The 21,125-nt window shown below is 39.1% G+C and overlaps 1 protein-coding gene across 6 annotated transcripts in view; it reads left to right on the top strand.

The window, feature by feature from the left end:
* Positions 1-21,125, top strand: part of LOC139447196 (acetylcholinesterase-like) — a 124,831-nt gene that overhangs the window by 77,161 nt on the left and 26,545 nt on the right. For 3 of the 6 annotated variants that reach the window (XM_071228416.1, XM_071228415.1, XM_071228414.1), the window contains one exon: positions 18,462-20,045. In XM_071228416.1, coding sequence (XP_071084517.1) covers positions 18,502-20,045 — 1,544 coding nt within the window. In that variant the 5' untranslated portion in view covers positions 18,462-18,501. Of the gene's footprint in view, positions 1-16,899; positions 18,084-18,461; positions 20,046-21,125 lie in introns of those variants that run through there. The other 3 variants (XM_071228418.1, XM_071228413.1, XM_071228417.1) reach the window with 3 other exon arrangements.

Here is a 21,125-nt window from a genome sequence, read left to right as displayed (position 1 = left end):
CTCACACACACACACACACGTGTTTGGGTGTTTAACGCCGCACGTTAGTTATTCCAGCTGTATGATGATGGTGACATAACTGTAATAGTGTAATCAGCGTAAAGTACAACTCAGTACACATTTGAACACGATAACTGGCAACTATATAGACGACTTAAGCGTATGATGCATTAAGTCTATGGCAACAATAAGCCCTCTATTGTTACTGGATGAAGCAAATCAATGTACAGTGTATGTCAGTGTCATGTTAATCTATGCACTGCGCAAATTTCCGTAATGTTCATTCATCATTATTACTGACAAACGTTGTACTGTCTAACCCCAACTATTCTACTGTCCGATTTTTGTTGACAGGTATTTGATAATGGTTACCTTTTTCTCATCGCGATATAACTGCACATTGTCTCTGCGATGTCAAATTGTTACACATGGCCTGTCCGTAATGCTGGTGAGTCAGTCATGGCGCTAAAAGTAACGGTGTGCCAACTATATAAACAGGCCCTCTCTTCATTATTGCAACAGGACTACGTCGACTTACACGCTGTTGGTAAACCCGTTCCTGTTTCAAACAGCTAGTGTAACCCCCATTTCTTATAATTATCACTATTTGTATTTGTCACCGACAGTGAACGATTAAAAACTTAATGGTGTTAATGTAATGACCTTATGATTGGACGGTATTCTTATCTTATAGACCAGTGTTTTTACCAAGAATAATCACATAAACCACATATCAATCGTAGTGAAATTGTAATATCTGTTCAAGTGGTGACCTTTAATTCCCTAACTGTTTCTACTTTTTTATATTTTCTTTCCGTAGCATTAATTATACTTGTAATTGCTGTTCTATTGGTGATTATGAACTGGAAAAAAACCAATTGAATTTACTCGAAGGTCACTGTCGGAGTCTACGATCTTTGATATTTATTGATGGGTGAACTTTGTGGGCCTGTTGGTGTAGTGTTTAGAGTTTGACTTCCGGAAATTGGTAATGTCCGTTTACAGGTCTATCGGTACACGACTGGAGGCAATGCACCAACTTCATTAGCATTCTTCTCAATTCAATTTTATGTAGGAAACCTTATCAGACTCGACTAAACTTGTGACGTGTTTTACAGCGGCTAATGCTGCTCATATACTCTTCCAAAAATGAAACGCACATGTAGATTTTTAGAAAATTAATGTACCTAATGAAGTCGATATATTTAATTTAATATCAAATATGAAATTTTGGAGCTCGATAGTCACATGTTGTCGTTGTACAGTGGCATTGAAAGCTGTTCATTGTCATGTCACATACATAAGGCCACAAGGTTGCTGCGCTGAACTCAGTGTCTCAGTGTAATTCTTGGTCGGTCGGTCCTCAGACGGTCTGCGGTGGAATTGAACTGTGTGTACCGGTCCCAAATGCGGCAAATGATGCTGTGGTGGACGTTGAAGGGGCGTGCAATAGAAGACTGCGATTTCCCTCTTTAGATGCGTCCTATGGAGATCAGCAGCGCTGAGTCTCGGTATTTTCGAACTTGAAAAATGCTGACAATTGAATGCCAAATTAGTGGCTTATGCTTGCCTTTTAATAGCCACTACCACGAGTTACGAATGCCATAACTTGCACGTGCATTTTGCTTTACTGTTTTCCTCCATGACATTTTTGAACAAGTGTGAAAACAATGCCTTTTAAGACATTTCAATTCGACAATGTCTGCGTTTTTGACGCACCGTTTGTCGAATATCAGGCCACCAACATTTTCCAATAACATGTATCTAATTCATATACCGGATTTTTTTGTGTAGTGAACTACATACTACCTGTGCGTTTCATTTTTTGAAGAGTGAATATGCTCACAATGCTGTTGAAAAATGAATTGATTCCTAGACAAGCAGAAGAAAATCATTCATTTAACTTCAATAGATAAATCACAATCCTCGATTATCAGATGTATCTGCTTTATATTATCATTAATATCCCAGACACAAAGAAATGTGACTCAGGCTGATAACTACATGTAAAGAAATGTGACTCAAGCTGATAGCTACGTCATGTAAAGAAATGTGACGCAGGCTCATAGCTACATGTAAAGAAATGTAACTCAGGCTGATAGCTACGTCACGTAAGCAAATGTGACTCAGGCTGATAGCTACGTCATGTAAATAAATGTGACTGAGGCTGATAGCTACATGTAAAGAAATGTGACTCAGACTGATAACTACATATAAATAAATGTGACTCAGGCTGATAGTTATATGTAAAGGGATGTGACTCAGGCTGATAACTACATGTAAAGAAATGTGACTCAGGCTGATACCGACGCCATGTAAAGAAATGTGACACAGGCTGATAGCTTCGTCATGTAAAGAAATGTGACTCAGGCTGATAGCTGCATGTAAAGAAATGTGACTTAGGCTGATAGCTACGTCATGAAAAGAAATGTGACTCAGGCTGATAGCGACGTCATGTAAAGAAATGTGTCTATGGCTGATAGCTGCATCATGTAAATAAATGTGACTGAGGCTGATAGCTACATGTAAATAAATGTGACTCAGGCTGAAAGCTACATGTAAAGAAATGTGTCTCAGGCTGATAGCTACGTCATGTAAAAAAATGCGACTGAGGCTGATAGCTACGTCACGTAAGCAAATGTGTCTCAGGCTGATAACTACATGTAAAATAATGTGTCTCAGGCCGATAGCTACGTCATGTAAAGAAATGTGACTCAGGCTGATAGCTACATCATGTAAAGAAATGTGACTCGGGCTGATAGCTAGGTCATGTAAAGAAATGTGACTCAGGCTGATAGCTACGTCATGTAAAGAAATGTGACTCAGGCTTATAGCTAAGTCATGTAAGGAAATGTGACTCAGGCTGCTATCTACATGTAAAGAAAAGTGACTCAGGCTGATAGCTACGTCATGTAAGGAAATGTGTTTCAGGCTGATAGCTACATGTAAAGAAATGTGACTTAAGGCTGATATCGACGTCATATAAAGAAATGTGTCTCAGGCTGATAGCGACGTCATGTAAAGAAATGTGACATAGGCTGATAGCTACATGTAAAGAAAAGTGGCTCAAGCTGATAGCTACGTCATAGAAAGAAAAGTGACTCAGACTGATAGCTACATGTATAGAAATGCGACTCAGGCTGATAGCTACATGTAGAGAAATGTGTCTCAGGCTAATAGCTACGTCATGTAAAGAAATTTGTCTCAGGATGATAGCTACGTCATGTAAAGAAATGTGACTCAGGCTGATAGCTACGTCATGTAAAGGAAAGTGACTCAGGCTGATAGCTACGTCATCTAAGGAAATGTGACTCATGTCTGATGGCTACATGTAAAGAAATGTGCAACAGTTGGGTGGTAAATGGCTACGCTCATGAAGTTCATGAATAATACGCGCACTTCTTCTTCAAGTCTTGTTATCTGAAATGTCTCTTGATGAATTGTTTAAGTTGCCTTTCATACGGACAAAGAGCGACAGTCACGTAGGCAGTCGATGCTAACCAAGCTAAACCTTCTGTCAGATGCCAACTTCCTGCATGTCCAGTGTCAAAAAATGGTAAATGTCAAGTACCAAATGTTCAATGCCCAATACCAGTATGTCCCATTTCAAGTATCCGTCCAGTGCCAAGTAGCCGAATGTTACCTGATGTGTCAAATACCTATTTTTTAAGTGTCAAGTAACCGTTTCGTGAAGCTTCGAGAAAACTATGTCTTGTGTCAAGTACTGGTATAATCCATATCAATCGTCAAAATTTACAATGTTTAGTAGAAATATGCATCAGTGTCTTCATTTTATTTTATATTTTTGGGTTAAATACTAAGATACGAATAAGGGTATGTTCTATGCGAATTATTAATGTGCTCTTTGCTACAAACTAATGTTTTGAAAACCAGTACCATGTAAACTCAGGAAACTGTTATCCACTATTCGAGAGGTTTTACACCTAATATTTCGTAGCCATATTTCTTACATATGCACATTGTCGTTGTACGATACTAAGCATTACTTATTAAAAAGTCCAATCTCTCCAAAATGAAAGAAGTTGAAGTCGGTTTAGTGTTGCAAGCAGCCAATGCGGGTCATGTACAACCGACTCCATGGCCCCTGGAGGGAACTCATCAATTACCGATTCAGTTGTCAACAACCAATGTGCCGATTGCTGAAGTTCCACTTTGATGCGTAATTCATCACCAGTGTTGAAAGAATTTGTTTCCGTCAGGGCCTTGAGAACTTCATCGGTCTCTGTATGCTTATATTTGAAGTGGACACCGTGACTGACACAAAAAACAACCAGTTTACCTATCAGTTATGTGGCAGTTGTGCATTTGATTTGAATGTATTGTCTAAGGTACTGGCCGTGTTTGCAGTGAAGGTCATAATGGATGCATGGTATTGATGTTTCCGGTGAACAGGGAACCTGGCTTACGACCTCAACTCAATGACCTTTGTCTGCCACGTTGTAATCGTTTCCGGGTGGCTGTTAATGATTAATTCTTGCATGGGTATACTGAACAAGATAGTGCTGTGAACCCGACACCTACAGGATTAACAGATGCAGGTGGTGCTGCCAGGCCGACACCTTTAAGATTAACAGATGCAGGTGGTGCTGCCAGGCCGAAACCTTTAGGATTAACAGATGCAGGTGGTGCTGCCAGGCCGACACCTTTAAGATTAACAGATGTAGGTGGTGCTGCCAGGCCGACACCTTTAGGATTAACAGATGCAGGTGGTGCTGCCAGGCCGACACCTTTAGCATTAACAGATGCAGGTGGTGCTGCCAGGCCGACACCTATAGGTTAAACAGATGTAGGTGGTGCTGCCATGTCGACACCTATAGGATTAATAGATGCAGGTGGTCCTGCCAGGCCGACACCTATAGGATTAACAGATGCAGATGGTCCTGCCAGGCCGACACCTATAGGATTAACAGATGCAGATGGTGCTGCCAGGCGGACACCTTTAAGATTAACAGATGCAGGTGATGCTGCCAGGCCGACACCTTTAGGATTAACAGATGCAGGTGGTGCTGCCAGGCCGACACCTTTAGCATTAACAGATGCAGGTGTTGCTGCCAGGCCGACACCTAAAGGTTAAACAGATGTAGGTGGCGCTGCCAGTTCGACACCTATGGGATTAATAGATGCAGATGGTCCTGCCAGGCCGACACCTATAGGATTAACAGATGCAGATGGTCCTGCCAGGCCGACACCTATACGATTAACAGATGCAGGTGGTGCTGCCAGGCCGACACCTTTAAGATTAACAGATGCAGGTGGTGCTGCCAGGCCGACACCTTTAGGATTAACAGATGCAGGTGGTGCTGCCAGGCCGACACCTTTAGCATTAACAGATGCAGGTGGTGCTGCCAGGCCGACACCTATAGGTTAAACAGATGTAGGTGGTGCTGCCAGGTCGACACCTATAGGATTAACAGATGCAGGTGGTCGTGCCAGGCCAACACCTATAGGATTAACAGATGCAGATGGTCCTGCCAGGCTGACACCTATAGGATTAACAGATGCAGATGGTCCTGCCAGGCTGACACGTATAGGATTAACAGATGCAGGTAGTGACGCCAGGCTGACACCTATGGGATTAACAGATGCAGGTAGTGACGCCAGGCTGACACCTATGGGATTAACAGATGCAGGTAGTGACGCCAGGCTGACACCTATGGGATTAACAGATGCAGGTAGTGACGCCAGGTCCACACCTATAGGATTAACATATGCAAATGTTATTGCTAGGCCGACACCTTTAGGATTAACAGATGCAGGTGGTAGTGCCAGGCCGACACTTATAGGATAAACAGATGCAGGTAGTGACGCCAGGCTGACACCTATGGGATTAACAGTTGCAGGTGGTGCTGCTATGTATCCTAACACAATCCTGCTTTACGCATGATGTTTACTTCTTCCTACCCATGTGTACAATTGTCCTACACACTAAGTTCACAACACAATCGGTTGGCCTAAATGTATGTTTAAGGTCAAAAGCTGCTTGTCGCAGTGTGTTTTTTTTGTAACCAACCTAATGTGCATTTCGGAACTGTTTGAAATACTAAAATCACTTTTCCATTTTTCCTTCTTCGCGTTTTCACTGCAACTGTCAAGTGCCCAGCAGTGTTGCAACATATAACCAGTGATCTATAATTGACTAGCAAGGGGATATAATTGGCTCTAACTGTGCTATAATTGTTCATTGTGGAACACAAATCAAACCTCGCGGTGATTTCTCACCAAGTGTTTGTGTGTATTTTTTAAACGGCTGAAATTAAATCAATGTCATGTACGAATAATTTAACAACTCATACGAGTCGGGTGTGCCTCATGTCTCATCGCTTAAACTATTTTGGTAAACAAAGTGTAGCCCTTGTAGTACTTCTGCAGAGGAAAGCATACACATCATTATTGTGTTATGATGTCAAAAGGAAGCTGTTAAAAACTGTCGAAATATCGCCGGCACGGTAATCATACTGAAAGCACAAATTGAATATTTATTATTATACTGACACCATTCTAAACGTCTGTATTAATCTATACAGTGAGATACAGGTTATGCTTTACTTCAATAGTAAGCCATGCAGTGAGATATAGGTTGTGCTATACTTCAAATGTAATCCATGCAGTGAGGTATAGTTTATGTTTTACTTCAGTGGTAATCCAAGCAATGAGATATGGTTTATGTGTTACTTCAGGGGTAATCCATGCAGTGAGGTATTGATATATGTGTTACTTCAGCGGTAATCCATGCAGTGAGGTATAGATATATGTTTTACTTCAGTGGTAATCCAAGCAATGAGATATGGTTTATGTGTTACTTCAGGGGTAATCCATGCAGTGAGGTATTGATATATGTGTTACTTCAGCGGTAATCCATGCAGTGAGGTATTGACATATGTGTTACTTCAGCGGTAATCCATGCAGTGAGGTATTGATATATGTTTTACTTCAGTGGTAATCCAAGCAATGAGATATGGTATATGTTTTACTTCAGTGGTAATCCATGCAGTGAGGTATTATTATTCTATAGTATGTGTTACTTCAGCGTTAATCCATGCAGTGAGGTATTATTATACTATAGTATGTGTTACTTCAGTGGTAATCCATGCAGTGAGGTATTATTATACTATAGTATGTGTTACTTCAGTGGTAATCCATGCAGTGAGGTATTATTATACTATAGTATGTGTTACTTCAGTGGTAATCCATGCAGTGAGGTATTATTATACTATAGTATGTGTTACTTCAGTGGTAATCCATGCAGTGAGGTATTATTATACTATAGTATGTGTTACTTCAGTGGTAATCCATGCAGTGAGGTATTATTATACTATAGTATGTGTTACTTCAGTGGTAATGCATGCAGTGAGGTATTATTATACTATAGTATGTGTTACTTCAGTGGTAATCCATGCAGTGAGGTATTATTATACTATAGTATGTGTTACTTCAGTGGTAATGCATGCAGTGAGGTATTATTATACTATAGTATGTGTTACTTCAGTGGTAATCCATGCAGTGAGGTATTATTATACTATAGTATGTGTTACTTCAGTGGTAATGCATGCAGTGAGGTATTATTATACTATAGTATGTGTTACTTCAGTGGTAATGCATGCAGTGAGGTATTATTATACTATAGTATGTGTTACTTCAGCGGTAATCCATGCAGTGAGGTATTATTATACTATAGTATGTGTTACTTCAGCGGTAATCCATGCAGTGAGGTATTGACATATGTGTTACTTCAGCGGTAATCCATGCAGTGAGGTATTGATATATGTGTTACTTCAGCGGTAACCCATGCAGTGAGGTATTGATATATGTGTTACTTCAGTGGTAATCCATGCAGTGAGGTATAGTTTGATTTTTACTTCAGTGGTAATCCAAGCAATGAGACATGGTTTATATTTTACTTCAGTTGTAATCCATGCTGTGAGGTATTGACATAAGTGTTACTTCAGCGGTAATCCATGCAGTGAGGTATAGATATATGTTTTACTTCAGTGGTAATCCTAGCAATGAGATATGGTTTATGTTTTACTTCTGTGGTAATCCATGAAGTGAGGTAATGATATATGTTTTACTTCCATGGTAACCCATGCAGCGAGCTATAGAAATGCTATAAGCCAGAGGAAAGCTCGAACTGATGCAGGTCTTAGATGTTTACCACTTTGGTGAAGACCACGATTACAGGTATGATGCTTACTTTTCATATTTGGATGGTACACGCTAGTGTTTTTCCGTGCAGTAAGATACAGGAATGCTATGCGCAAGAAATAGTTCAATGCATTGAGATTCAGGGATGCTTTACGTCAGTGATATTGCATGCAGCCATGCTATGTATCAGGGGTATTCCATGCAGTGAGATACAGGAATGATAGATATGATTGATATTCTAAGCAGGGGGATACTTGAATGTTTATACATAAGTGGTATTCCATGCAGTGAGATACAGGAATGCTGTTCATCAGTGATATTCCATGCACAGAGATACAGGAGTGTTGTCCATCAGTGGTATTCCATGCAGTGAGATACAGGAATGTTGTTCATCAGGGATATTCCATGCAGTGAGATACAGGAATGTTGTTCATCAGTGATATTCAATGCAGTGAGTTACAGGAATGTTGTCATCAGTGGTATTCAATGCAGTGAGATACAGGATTGTTATTCATCAGTGGTATTCAATGCAGTGAGATACAGGAATGTTGATCATTAGTGATATTCCATGCAGTGAGATACAGGAATGATGATCATCAGTGGTATTCAAGGCAATGAGATACATACTTGTTATACGTCGGTGGTATTTCCATGCACCGGAATACATTAATGTTCCACGTTAGTGATACTCCATGAAGTTATATACAGGGATATCATACGTTTGTGATATCCAATGCAGGTGGAAACTGGAATGTTATACATTAATAATAGTAAATGCAGTGGAAAACTGGAATGTTCTATGCAGGTGATATTCCTTGCAGTGAGATGCAGGAATGTTATACGCTAGTGATACCATGCAGTGAGATACAGAAATTGTATACATCAGTAATATTCCATGCAGTAGGATACAAGAATGGTATACGTCAGTAATATTTTAGATAGTGATATATAAGAATGTTTTACGTTTGTAATATTCCATGCACTGAGATACATGATTGTTATACATTAGTAATATGCTATGAAGTGAGATACAGAAATGTTATACATAAGTGATATCCATTGCAGTTATATACAATTATTGATATTCTCAGCAGACATTATTGATATTCTAAGCAGGGAGAGACCCCATTGTTATACATGAGTGATATTCCATGCAGTGAGATACTTAAATGATACACATTAGTGACATTCCATGGAACTATATACAGGGATATCAGACATTATTGATATTACATGCAGTTGGATACAGGAATGTTATACGTAAGTGATATTCATTGCAGTGAGATACAGGCATGTTGTACGTTAGTGATATTCATTGCAGTGAGATACAGGAATGTTATATATTATGGATATCCATTGCAGTAATATACAGGAATGTTAGACATTATTGATATTTCAAGCAGTGAGATACTTGAATGTTATACATAATTGATATTCCATGTAGTGAGAGACAGGAATGTTATACGTTAGTGATATTAAATGCAATGGGATACTGGGAATGTTATAAATTAGTGATATTCATTGCAGTGAGATACAGGAATGCTTTCCGTTAGTGATATTCCGGGCAGTGAGATACATAAGATACAGGAATGTTATACATGTACTTTAGTGATATTAAATGCAGTGGGATACTGGAATGTTGCACATTAGTGATACTACATGCAGTGAAATACTGGAATGTTATACGTTAGTATTATTCCATGCAGTGAGATACAGGCATGTTGTACGTTAGTGATATTCATTGCAGTGAGATACAGGAATGTTATATATTATGGATATCCATTGCAGTAATATACAGGAATGTTAGACATTATTGATATTTCAAGCAGTGAGATACTTGAATGTTATACATAATTGATATTCCATGTAGTGAGAGACAGGAATGTTATACGTTAGTGATATTAAATGCAATGGGATACTGGGAATGTTATAAATTAGTGATATTCCATGCAGTGACATACTGGAATGTAATATGTTTGTCATGTTCCATGGAATTGTATTCAGGGATATCACACACCATTGATTTTCCATGCAGTTGGATACAGTAATGTTATACGTTAGTGATATTCATTGCAGCGAGATACAGGAATGCTTTCCGTTAGTGATATTCCGGGCAGTGAGATACATAAGATACAGGAATGTTATACATGTACTTTAGTGATATTAAATGCAGTGGGATACTGGAATGTTGCACATTAGTGATACTACATGCAGTGAAATACTGGAATGTTATACGTTAGTATTATTCCATGCAGTGAGATACAGGCATGTTGTACGTTAGTGATATTCATTGCAGTGAGATACAGGAATGTTATATATTATGGATATCCATTGCAGTAATATACAGGAATGTTAGACATTATTGATATTTCAAGCAGTGAGATACTTGAATGTTATACATAATTGATATTCCATGTAGTGAGAGACAGGAATGTTATACATTAGTGATATTAAATGCAATGGGATACTGGGAATGTTATAAATTAGTGATATTCCATGCAGTGACATACTGGAATGTAATATGTTTGTCATGTTCCATGGAATTGTATTCAGGGATATCACACACCATTGATTTTCCATGCAGTTGGATACAGTAATGTTATACGTTAGTGATATTCATTGCAGTGAGATACAGGAATGCTTTCCGTTAGTGATATTCCGGGCAGTGAGATACATAAGATACAGGAATGTTATACATGTACTTTAGTGATATTAAATGCAGTGGGATACTGGAATGTTGCACATTAGTGATATTACATGCAGTGAAATACTGGAATGTTATACGTTAGTATTATTCCATGCAGTAAGGTACAGGAATGTTATACATTAGTGATATTCCATGCAGTGAGATACAGGAATTTTATACATCAGTAATATACCATACAGTAGGATACAGGAGTGGTATACGTCAGTAATATTTCAGATAGTGATATATAAGAATGATAAGCGTTTGTAATATACCATGCAGTGAGATACAGAAATGGTATACGTAAGTAATATTCCTTGCAGTGAGATACAGGAATGTTATACGTTAGTAGTATTCCATACAGTCAGATACAGGAAGATATACATGGATGGAATTCCATGCTGAGAGATGCGCCCGACTTGTGCAGCAGTAGTTAGCTCCACCTATGTCCTGTTCAGAGATCAGCAGGCGTCTGTGCATTATGTTCAAGTAAGTATATCAGAGACGTGGCCAGTAAACACAGTAATGGGCAATATATCTGTAATGGAACCAACATGAATGTCACAAAGGTTTCGTTAAAGGATCCAGCAGGTTGCACCAAACTATATGCTATTATGACATTTGGCAGGAAACATCGTTTGGCAAAATGACAAAATTGCCTCAAGTGTGTTGGCTTAAAGGCAAATTACAGACAAAATAAAATTAACGACACAAAGATTTAATCCTCACACATAAGCAGGTCGACTACCCATTCCCCTTTAATCTATAAAATGTCGTCTCAAATGACTATGAACCTTCGTTGCATGAAATCCATAGGTATGTTATAGCGAATACATAAATGCATATTCATACGTTAAAATGATTAGTATTATATAACAGGTTTAAAAAGCGGTAGTACAGGGAATTGTGCTATGTCGTTTTTTGTAAAAAGACTCACTAATTGACTTTAAGGAGATTCACTAAAGGCAATCCCTGGGTGAATCACAGCATGCAAGGTTGCAGGGCAAGCGTACAGTTGGTATAAATCCGGTTTCGGCGTGCCTTGTCATGGCGGCATTACACTTGGGAAGTACAGTGTGTTTATAACAGCTGGACGATGTATCTGGGTTTGTTTGGAAGGTTTATTGTAAAATCAGATCTCATGGTTGCCAAGTTTTTGCGTCAATGTATACGCATGGCGATTACAACCAGTATGATGCAGTCTTCTGCTGTGTTCTACATCAGTAGGTATTTAACACCAATGTATAGCAAAGTGATGCAATTGGCACACAGGTTCTTTGGCAGGATAATGGATTCGGTTGCTTTGAAGTTTAAATAAAACTACGGTTGTCCATCTTTTCATTGTGTACTACTTAACAAAGGAGAATAGATATCTTTTTCTATAGCTGGAAGCAGTGATGAGTATAAACGACACGAAATTGATGCTGTGGTTGTCTGTCACTGCGTCGCCTCGCTACTTTTGTCCCATTTATTTCACTGGCGTTCAACACTCCTCACTACTATGCTCTGACGTCACTCACCGAATGTATTATGATCGTACAAGATGGATATTGTGTCCGTCATCGGTTGTGTGCATTGATACAAGGTGGACAGTTCGTGTCCACTCACACGTCTTGTGTTTTGATACAAGGTGGACAGTGTGTGTCGCTCACCCGTCTTGTGTCTTGATACAAGGTGGGCAGTTTGGGTCACTCACCCGTCTTGTGCACGTGTCTAGGTGGACAGTTTGTGTCACTCACCAGTCTTGTGTCGTGATACAAGGTGGACAGTTTGTTGGATATCTATAGGGGAAAAAATTGAATGAACGTCAGTGCGAAGGTTTTTATATCAAATACTTTATTACTTACATATTTCATTCATTCCTATTTCACGAACCTCCTACCAGCTATTGCCTTTATGAGAACTTCAGTATAGGCCGAGATATAAATTCAAGTGACTACATTGTCTCACACTGGAATACAATTTTAACCTGACGTCAACAACATACATGTCTGACTGTCAGCCTTGTTCTGAGATAACGATGTGTCAAAGACAATCAGTTTCAACAACAATGCTGTTGATTTAATTAACCCAGAAACTATTACTGCTAATTGACTAGGGATCAAACTACACTCATATCAGCCCGTATTTTGATAGGGGAATAGAGAGAACACGATGAGGCCACGTATATATGTACACAAACAGTTTTGTAGCGCAGTCGTTTAACTCTGCTCAAACATTTCTCAATTTTGTTCACTGTTAATTGCAGTGCCAACACGGTTCTTGTGGCTTCTTCTTGTGTAATTTACTTTTGGTATAAGCGCAAATAAACGTCACTATTCCCCCATTGACCGCAACAGTCTATTATTCAGTATGAGAAATGGACTCATCAGCAAACACATATAGATATCCGTCAATACAAGTGCAATATTGTATCTAACAAACTTTTATCGATATGGGATATAGGATTTTACACACACACACACAGACACACACACACACCACACCACACCACACCACACCACACCACATACATACATACATACATACATACATACATACATACATACATACATACAAACGTGTCCGTTGCCTTCTGACTATAGGATTAGGGCGTGTCTTCTTGTCATATTTGTGTCAGTTGTCTTCTACAGATAGGGGTCATGTGGGTGTCAGTTGTCATGTCTTGTGAACATTTAGGCAAGAAGTAGGCACCCCAAGGGTACCAATTGTGCTCCCCTTCTTTCTGATCTGTTTCTTGATGCGTATGAATCAATTTTCTGATCGGATTGGCAAAGTCAAAACAAGGTACCTGAACTAGAAATAAAGAGACCAGTGAGTCCCTTCATCTGTTTCATATTTAGATCACAGTCTATGCATTTAGATCACATTCAGAGTGACAAAACATTCTCCACAAGTATGACAAGAGGGGTGACTTCAACTTTCAAGTGGTCAACTGTGCCTTATGTCGAGCAATTTCCCTCCAGCTCCAGCCCTTGCTGTCTACATTTCACAATTTCGGAGGTACAGTCGAGCATGCTCTTACTACCAGGATTGCAAAGAGCGTGATGCATCTCTTGCTCAGAAGTTGTTCGATCTAGGTTACAACATTCATGGCCTCGGTAAAGCTTACAAAAGGTTTTATGGTACACATGTGGACATGTGACCAAAATAGTGTCCGATGCAATTCCCTATTTTGACTTGTACCATATGGTTTCGTGATTTATTTTTCAGGTGAAAAAATAACTTGGTTTTGCGTGTGTTTGTGACGGGTGCCACCGGTGGGGCAGGATACGCTTACCTTTTCGCGAACACCTGGTATCATCACTATTTGATAGTGATTCATAAACACATGCATTTCATGTCGGAATCGTACACTCGACTGTAGTTTTGGCAGGAATGTCTTGTGATAATGGAAAGGAATTTGTCCCTTTTATTTTTCTACACATGGGGGTCATATGATCGCCAGTTGTGACCTGCTTATAGGGGTCATTTGCCTGTCACTTGTTTTCTACATTTTAGGGGTCATATGTGTGTCAGTTGTCTATTACATAAAGGCGGTGACATGTTTGCCAGTTGTTGTTTACATATAGGGATCATATTATTTTTACTGCCTAGGGGCACTGGAAGGTTTTTACATCCACCACACATATCGGGTACCAATTCCCTGTTGGGTGAACAGAGGCACATTTTACCTATTGGCACTTGTGTTTCGGGGGTATCTACGTATTCGTGTTTCCACCATCTGGTCATCTACCATCGGACGAGTGGGTTCTTTAGAGTGCACAGGGTTTCTGTACTGTACACTAGGGGTAGTGACAACACTGTAAACACATGTAAACATTGATGGTCCCAAGGTTGAATAACAACCCAGTCACTAGCGGGGCACGATCCCAGCACGTGGCTATTATCGGATGCCATATTGTGACAGTTATGTTCCACATATAGGGGGTCATATATTTAATCTACTTATTAACCCACTTATAGATGTCATATAGCGACAGTAACTGCTGTGTTGCACATATAGGGGTCATATGTTTATTCTACTTATTTACCCACTTATCGGATGTCATAATGCGACTGTTGTGATCCACGTATAGGGGGTCATATGTTTAATCCACTTATTTACCCACTTATCGGATGCCACAGTGTGTCAGTTCTCAGGTGTACAGAGTATCCTATATATACAGGTGTACTGGGCGTTGTTTTATTTGTGGTACATAAGTGCCATCGGTGTTTTCAGTTACAAATAATGACAAGCATGGTACAGACTTATAACGTTATGATATTATGTCAGTAGTTCGTTATTCCTCATATAATGGAATATGAAAAATATAATGTTTTCAACTTCAATGCCATTACACGATCTTTAAGATCACACAGACTGTTTCAAACGTTTTGTATTCACAAATAGCAATAACACTGATATGAGTATCTGTAAATAGGTATTGTTATTAATATAAACCAGTATTTAAGCTGATTTGTATGATATTTTACATGTAACCGATGTCTATCATTTGGAGTAAACTTAAAAGTACAGTTTCTATCTATTTCATTTCTTTAGTCACCATACTTCCCTACCATACACCAGTTTTAGAACAATTTTCATGACAAACACTTTAAATGCATCTTTTAGAGGCGTGTTATCTTTTCTTACAAGTGATTTTATTGGGAAAAGGGATTGCTGGTACGAGCTAGCCACTTTAACTACGCTGTTATAAAAAAACCAAAAGTCCTGTTTTCAAAGTGTCCATCATTTCTAAGTACAATTTCTTTTCGAGATTTATATATATATAGAACAATATATATTGTCAGATAGGTTCCTTCCCTCCTAAATGTCTAAGTACAATTTCTTTTCGAGATTTATATATATATAGAACAATATATATTGTCAGATAGGTTCCTTCCCTCCTAAATGTCAACAGCAGATTTAATATTAGCATACAAACAACAAAAGCACCATGAAAATGTTTCCATGTATACCGTTCTCCTTAAAAAGCAGAAACATCATATGTCTATTAACATGTCAAATGCTTTTCTTAAAATCTACGCAAGCGCAGTAGAGTAGTGAGATTTTCAATCATAGACTGTAATATAAATATATCATCAATTGTGGAGTGGTGTTTCGTGAAACCACCAACTTCACCAAAAGTATCAGAATGTTGGTTTATAAGATATAATATTCAATTCTCCTGCATACGTAAATAGATGCAAATATTTTGACATTGCAAATTGACAGTGGCTGCGTTTTGACGCACCGTTGTCGAATATCAGGCCACCAATATTTTCCAATAACATATATCCAATTTATATACCGGATTTTTTGAGTGGTCAGGTTCAATGAACTACATACTACCTGTGCGTTTCTTTCTTGAAGAGTGTACATCAAGTCATTCCCGTATAAGTGAGCAAATATGTTTCTATTCCACCAATTTAGCGACCAATGTGCTTTGCTATTGAAACGCTCAAATGGAAAACATTTGTAATTTGTAAGCATATAATTAAGTCTTTATCATTTCAGCCCACGTTTCCAAGAAACTTATTATTTCAAAATATTTTTAGAATTTAAAGAAATCTGAACTGCTTGTACTTAATTTGTTGTGTAACACGTCATGTTTCAACATAAGACGCTAATAAATCGATGGTAAAGGTGTCACTTGTCTGAGGCATTCCGCACATGCAACTCAAAATCTAGACCCTAAGCGCTGGAGATATTTTCTGCGTAGCACCAATTCCATGCTATCTGTAAGGTTTAAAGTTACACCTGACCTGCTGCTATTGGTCGGTTTCAGTCTGCCCCATAGTGGGTGAGCGCTTGGGGTCTCGGACCACCTCAGTGGTTGACACCGATACTAACGTGAGATCGTACTTTCAGTCTTTGCGGTAAGTGAAATCAAGTTGTTATGATACATAGAATTATATTTACATACACACACACACACACACACACACACACACACACACACACACACACACACACACACACACACACACACACACACACACACACACACACACATATATGTGTCATAATTCTATGTGTGTGTGTGTGTGTGTGTGTGTGTAGACTTAATGTCCGTAGAAAAACAGAATGTGTGCTTATTTTGGAGTTTGTAAGCATTAATGAACACATGTGTCATTTTAAAATAATACGTATGATTCATTATATACTTGGACTAGTCAAGTTTGTTTGTTTGTTGTTTAACGCCGCACTCAGCAATATTCCAGCTATATGACGGCGGTCTGTAAATAATCGAGTCTGGACCAGACAATCCAGTGATTAATATCATGAGCATCAATCAACGCAATTGGGATCGATGACATGCATCAACCAAGTCAGCGAGCCTGACCACCCGATCCCGTTAGTCGCCTTTTACGACAAGCATAGTCACCTTTTTACGGCAAGCAAGGGTTGCTGAAGACCTATTCTATCCCCGGAGTCTTCAAGGGTCGGACCAGTCAAGTAGTACATTGCAGTGTCTACCGTGCAGACATGAATATTTCTTTGTGTGTGTGTGCGTGCGTGCGTGCGTGCGTGCGTGTGTGTGTGTGTGTGTGTGCGCGCGCGCGTGTGTGTATAGACTTACTGTCCTTAGAATATGGCTTATTTTGGAGTGTGTAAGCATTAATGAACACATGAGTCATTTCAACACAATACGTATGATTCATTATATACCTGGACCAGTCAAGTAGTACATTGCAGTGTCTACCGTGCAGACATGAATATTTCTTTGTGTTCGTAATTTGGTAGTGTTCTCCCCCTTGTCCTTCACGCTATCTGTTGCAGAAGCTGAAACATGCATACATGTACATGAAACCAGAAATGTGTTCCTTAAGAAGGCAATTACATCATTAAGACGTACGCTCAGCGGATTCTGATTTGATTTAATGTGGTATCAAATTTAGTGGGTTATCATTAATATAATGATTCATGTTTGTAGAAATATATATGGTACCGTTTTGATTATTTTACCCTTTCGTCTAACCTTTATGGTATGAACCTAAATACTTTAAATGGTATCTATGTTTTTAATATACAGAATTTTAGGTAATCTATATGTAATCTAGATTTTTTGTATGGATATGTCCAACTTCTCATCACATAAGGCAGGTGTTCTCAAACAAAGTTCTATATACACCATTCTCTTTTCGTGCTGGATCTGACCATGGCTAATAAAACTGACCACTGCAAACATCCTTGAATGGTGCCTCACTGATATTGAAGAGGACGTGAAGAAGTTGAAGCGTGTATGATGTGCGCCATCTCGTTCATCTAGTTGTTTTCAAAGTGTTGCTAATTTGCTTTCTGTGAAATTTGGGATGCACCTGTGCATCTCTAAAGAAATCTATCTAAATCCAGAATTTACATCTGTGTCTATCTTACACTATATTTATGTACAAGTTAAAGTACCGAAATAAAGATACATTCGTAGAAGTCATGCCTACGCTATGAAAATTTTATCATCAGCATATGTCGTAGAAAGGATATTTTTTGGTCTGATCCTAAAAGTTTTATCTTTGAGGCGGTTAATATGATAGCACTTACTAACTTAATATCCATAGCGTGTATCAGAAACATATTGACATCATTGTGTGTAAAACTGAGGACGCTTACAGTTATCTATCTTTTCAGGAAACAGTGCGGTAGTCTTGACCTGACACAACGTAATGTAATGGAGGGAGATTGTGTCGTCTACTTTCTCGGGTTTCTCCTGCTGTGTGCGCAGAGGGCGGTGGATGCAGTCAACAATCCAACAGTCGTCACACAAAATGGAGCTGTCCGTGGAATTACACACGAGTTCGGTGGCAGACAAAACAGAAAGTCAGTAGATGTTTACTATGGTATACCTTATGCTCAACCGCCAGTAGGTGATCTTCGTTTTAAACTTCCAGTTCAAACAGATCGATGGGATGACGTTTTGGATGCTACCAAGAAACCAAATACTTGTATGCAAGGACACGATACGGTATGGGGTAATTTTAGTGGGGCCATGGTTTGGAACCCAAATACAGAAACATCCGAGGACTGTCTATACCTCAATATTTGGGTCCCCAAAAGTAGCCGTTCCAATTCAAATAACAAAGCTGTGTTTGTCTGGATATACGGTGGAGGTTTCTACAGTGGATCCTCAACTTTAGAAATATATGAAGCAAAATATTTAGCAGTAGAAAATGATGTTATTGTTGTATCTATGCAATATCGTGTTGGTGCCCTTGGGTACCTTGCAATGGGTCATCCACAGGCACCTGGTAATATGGGAATGTTTGATCAGAGAATGGCCTTGGAATGGGTTAAACGAAATATTGAGTCTTTTGGAGGCAATTCACGAAATGTGACAATATGTGGCGAAAGCGCTGGAGCGGTGAGCGTAGGTCTACATCTCCTTTCTCCAATAAGCCGCGGACTGTTCGACAGGGCTATACTACAGAGTGGGGCACCACAGACAAAATGGGCTACAATACCAATGCAAGAAGCAGAAAGAAGAGCTCGGAGGTTAGCAGAACTCTTGGGTTGTGATGCTGAAGCCACTAAGTTTGAAGTTATCCAATGTTTAAGAAATAAACCGGCGAAGGAGTTTCAAATGCACGAATTCACCGTGATAGGCGGTGGGGTAGTTCAGTTCCCCTTTATCCCGGTGATAGATGGCAGCTTTCTGGTTGAAAGTCCAGAAGAGTCGATCAGACTGAGAAGGTTCAAAAAGATTCCACTCTTGTTGGGCAGCAATTCGAATGAAGGATCATTCTTCTTGGTGTATTTTGATAAAGACCATTTTAACATATCCACAGAAGTAAATATCAGTAATTTACAGTATACGATGATAATGGATCAAATGTTTAAGACTTACCCCCGACACCCGCATCGACTCAACGACTTTGGGATGGACGCCATACTATTTCAGTACACTAACTGGCTAAACCCGAATAACCAGACTATGATCAGACACAACATAGAACAGGCTGTTGGTGATTTCCATTTCGTGTGTTCGGTTAACGAACTTGCACAGGCGTATACAAGTGCTGGTCAAAATGTTTACTACTACAGGTTCACCCATCGGATGAGCAACCATCCTTGGGGAGACTGGATGGGTGTGCTACATGCAGATGAAATTAATTTTGTGTTTGGGGAGCCACTGAATCGTACGAAAAGATATACAGCACACGAAAAAGAGCTCAGCAAAAAGATGATGCGTTACTGGACTAACTTTGCAAAAACAGGGTAAGTGGTTCTTTTATTTTACGTTTCCGTTATCTGACTTATCGTTAAATGCTCATTAAACTGCATATCTACAAGTTCTAATCTAGAAATATGCACTTAGAAAGAGTAACATGCACTTACAAGAAATGGCAGCTTCATCAGTACATTGTTTTAGTAAAAACTAATAGGCGATTAACTTATATTATATGTTTTATCGTTTCCCGTCGGCCGTACGTCGTGTGTATATATGTGGTAAACGTACGAGATCTCTGAAAGCTCATCGCCTTAGAAGCTGAAGGCTTGTGTTATTATGACCCAAACAATGTAATATCTGATAACTGGCCACGAACTTCTCATCAATGATACACTTGACCACCGTCATAGGTTTAAATATTCATTTGGTGTACTGTTCAGCCATGCCTGCATCTATAATTGTGAAATATGATTTGCATGAATAATGTGGAACCCTTAGTATCATCTTTTTTGTGTTTTGATTTGGGTTTAACTATTGCCTTTGTCTGCATATACTCAGATAGCATTCTATGTTTTACGTATTATTTTAAAAAAAAGAAAAAAGTTTATAAATCCGAAATTACGTGTATGTGATGACAAAAATGGAAGATCTCACTTAAAAAAAGAGACACCGGCAGTCATTCGATGCATTTAATGTGTATTATGCACAATACTATATATACTATATATACTATATATACTGTGCTTCATAACCTATTGAAAGTAACAACATAATGATTGGTCATTCCTCTGATCAATGTTTTATCAAGGCAAATTAATTGACAAAACCCATACCTGGTAACAGGAGACAGAGCGAAACGATTCGATTTCGAACGATGTCGTACCAGTAACGTACGCCATTAACATTACTGGCATTAACAATTTACGTTCTCCTATGACCATTACACTTCCATCCCCCAAACTGACGACGTTGAGAAACGCAGCAAGCGTCGCTATTTTTTTTTCTCGTTGACGCCTGTTGACCCTTGCATTAGAGCTGTCCAGATGGCACCTGAACTCATCTGTGAACAGTATACTGTCCCAGTCTTTTCTTCTAACCCTCCGATGCTTCCTGCACCAAGCTAGGCG

This window comes from Haliotis cracherodii, unplaced genomic scaffold (genome assembly GCF_022045235.1).
Source record: "Haliotis cracherodii isolate W230 unplaced genomic scaffold, xgHalCrac1.p SCAF_7, whole genome shotgun sequence".
In the NCBI taxonomy this organism is placed as follows: Eukaryota; Metazoa; Mollusca; class Gastropoda; order Lepetellida; family Haliotidae; genus Haliotis; species Haliotis cracherodii.
Note: the sequence above shows the minus strand (reverse complement) of the source record. Positions and strands in the feature narration are given on the sequence as shown.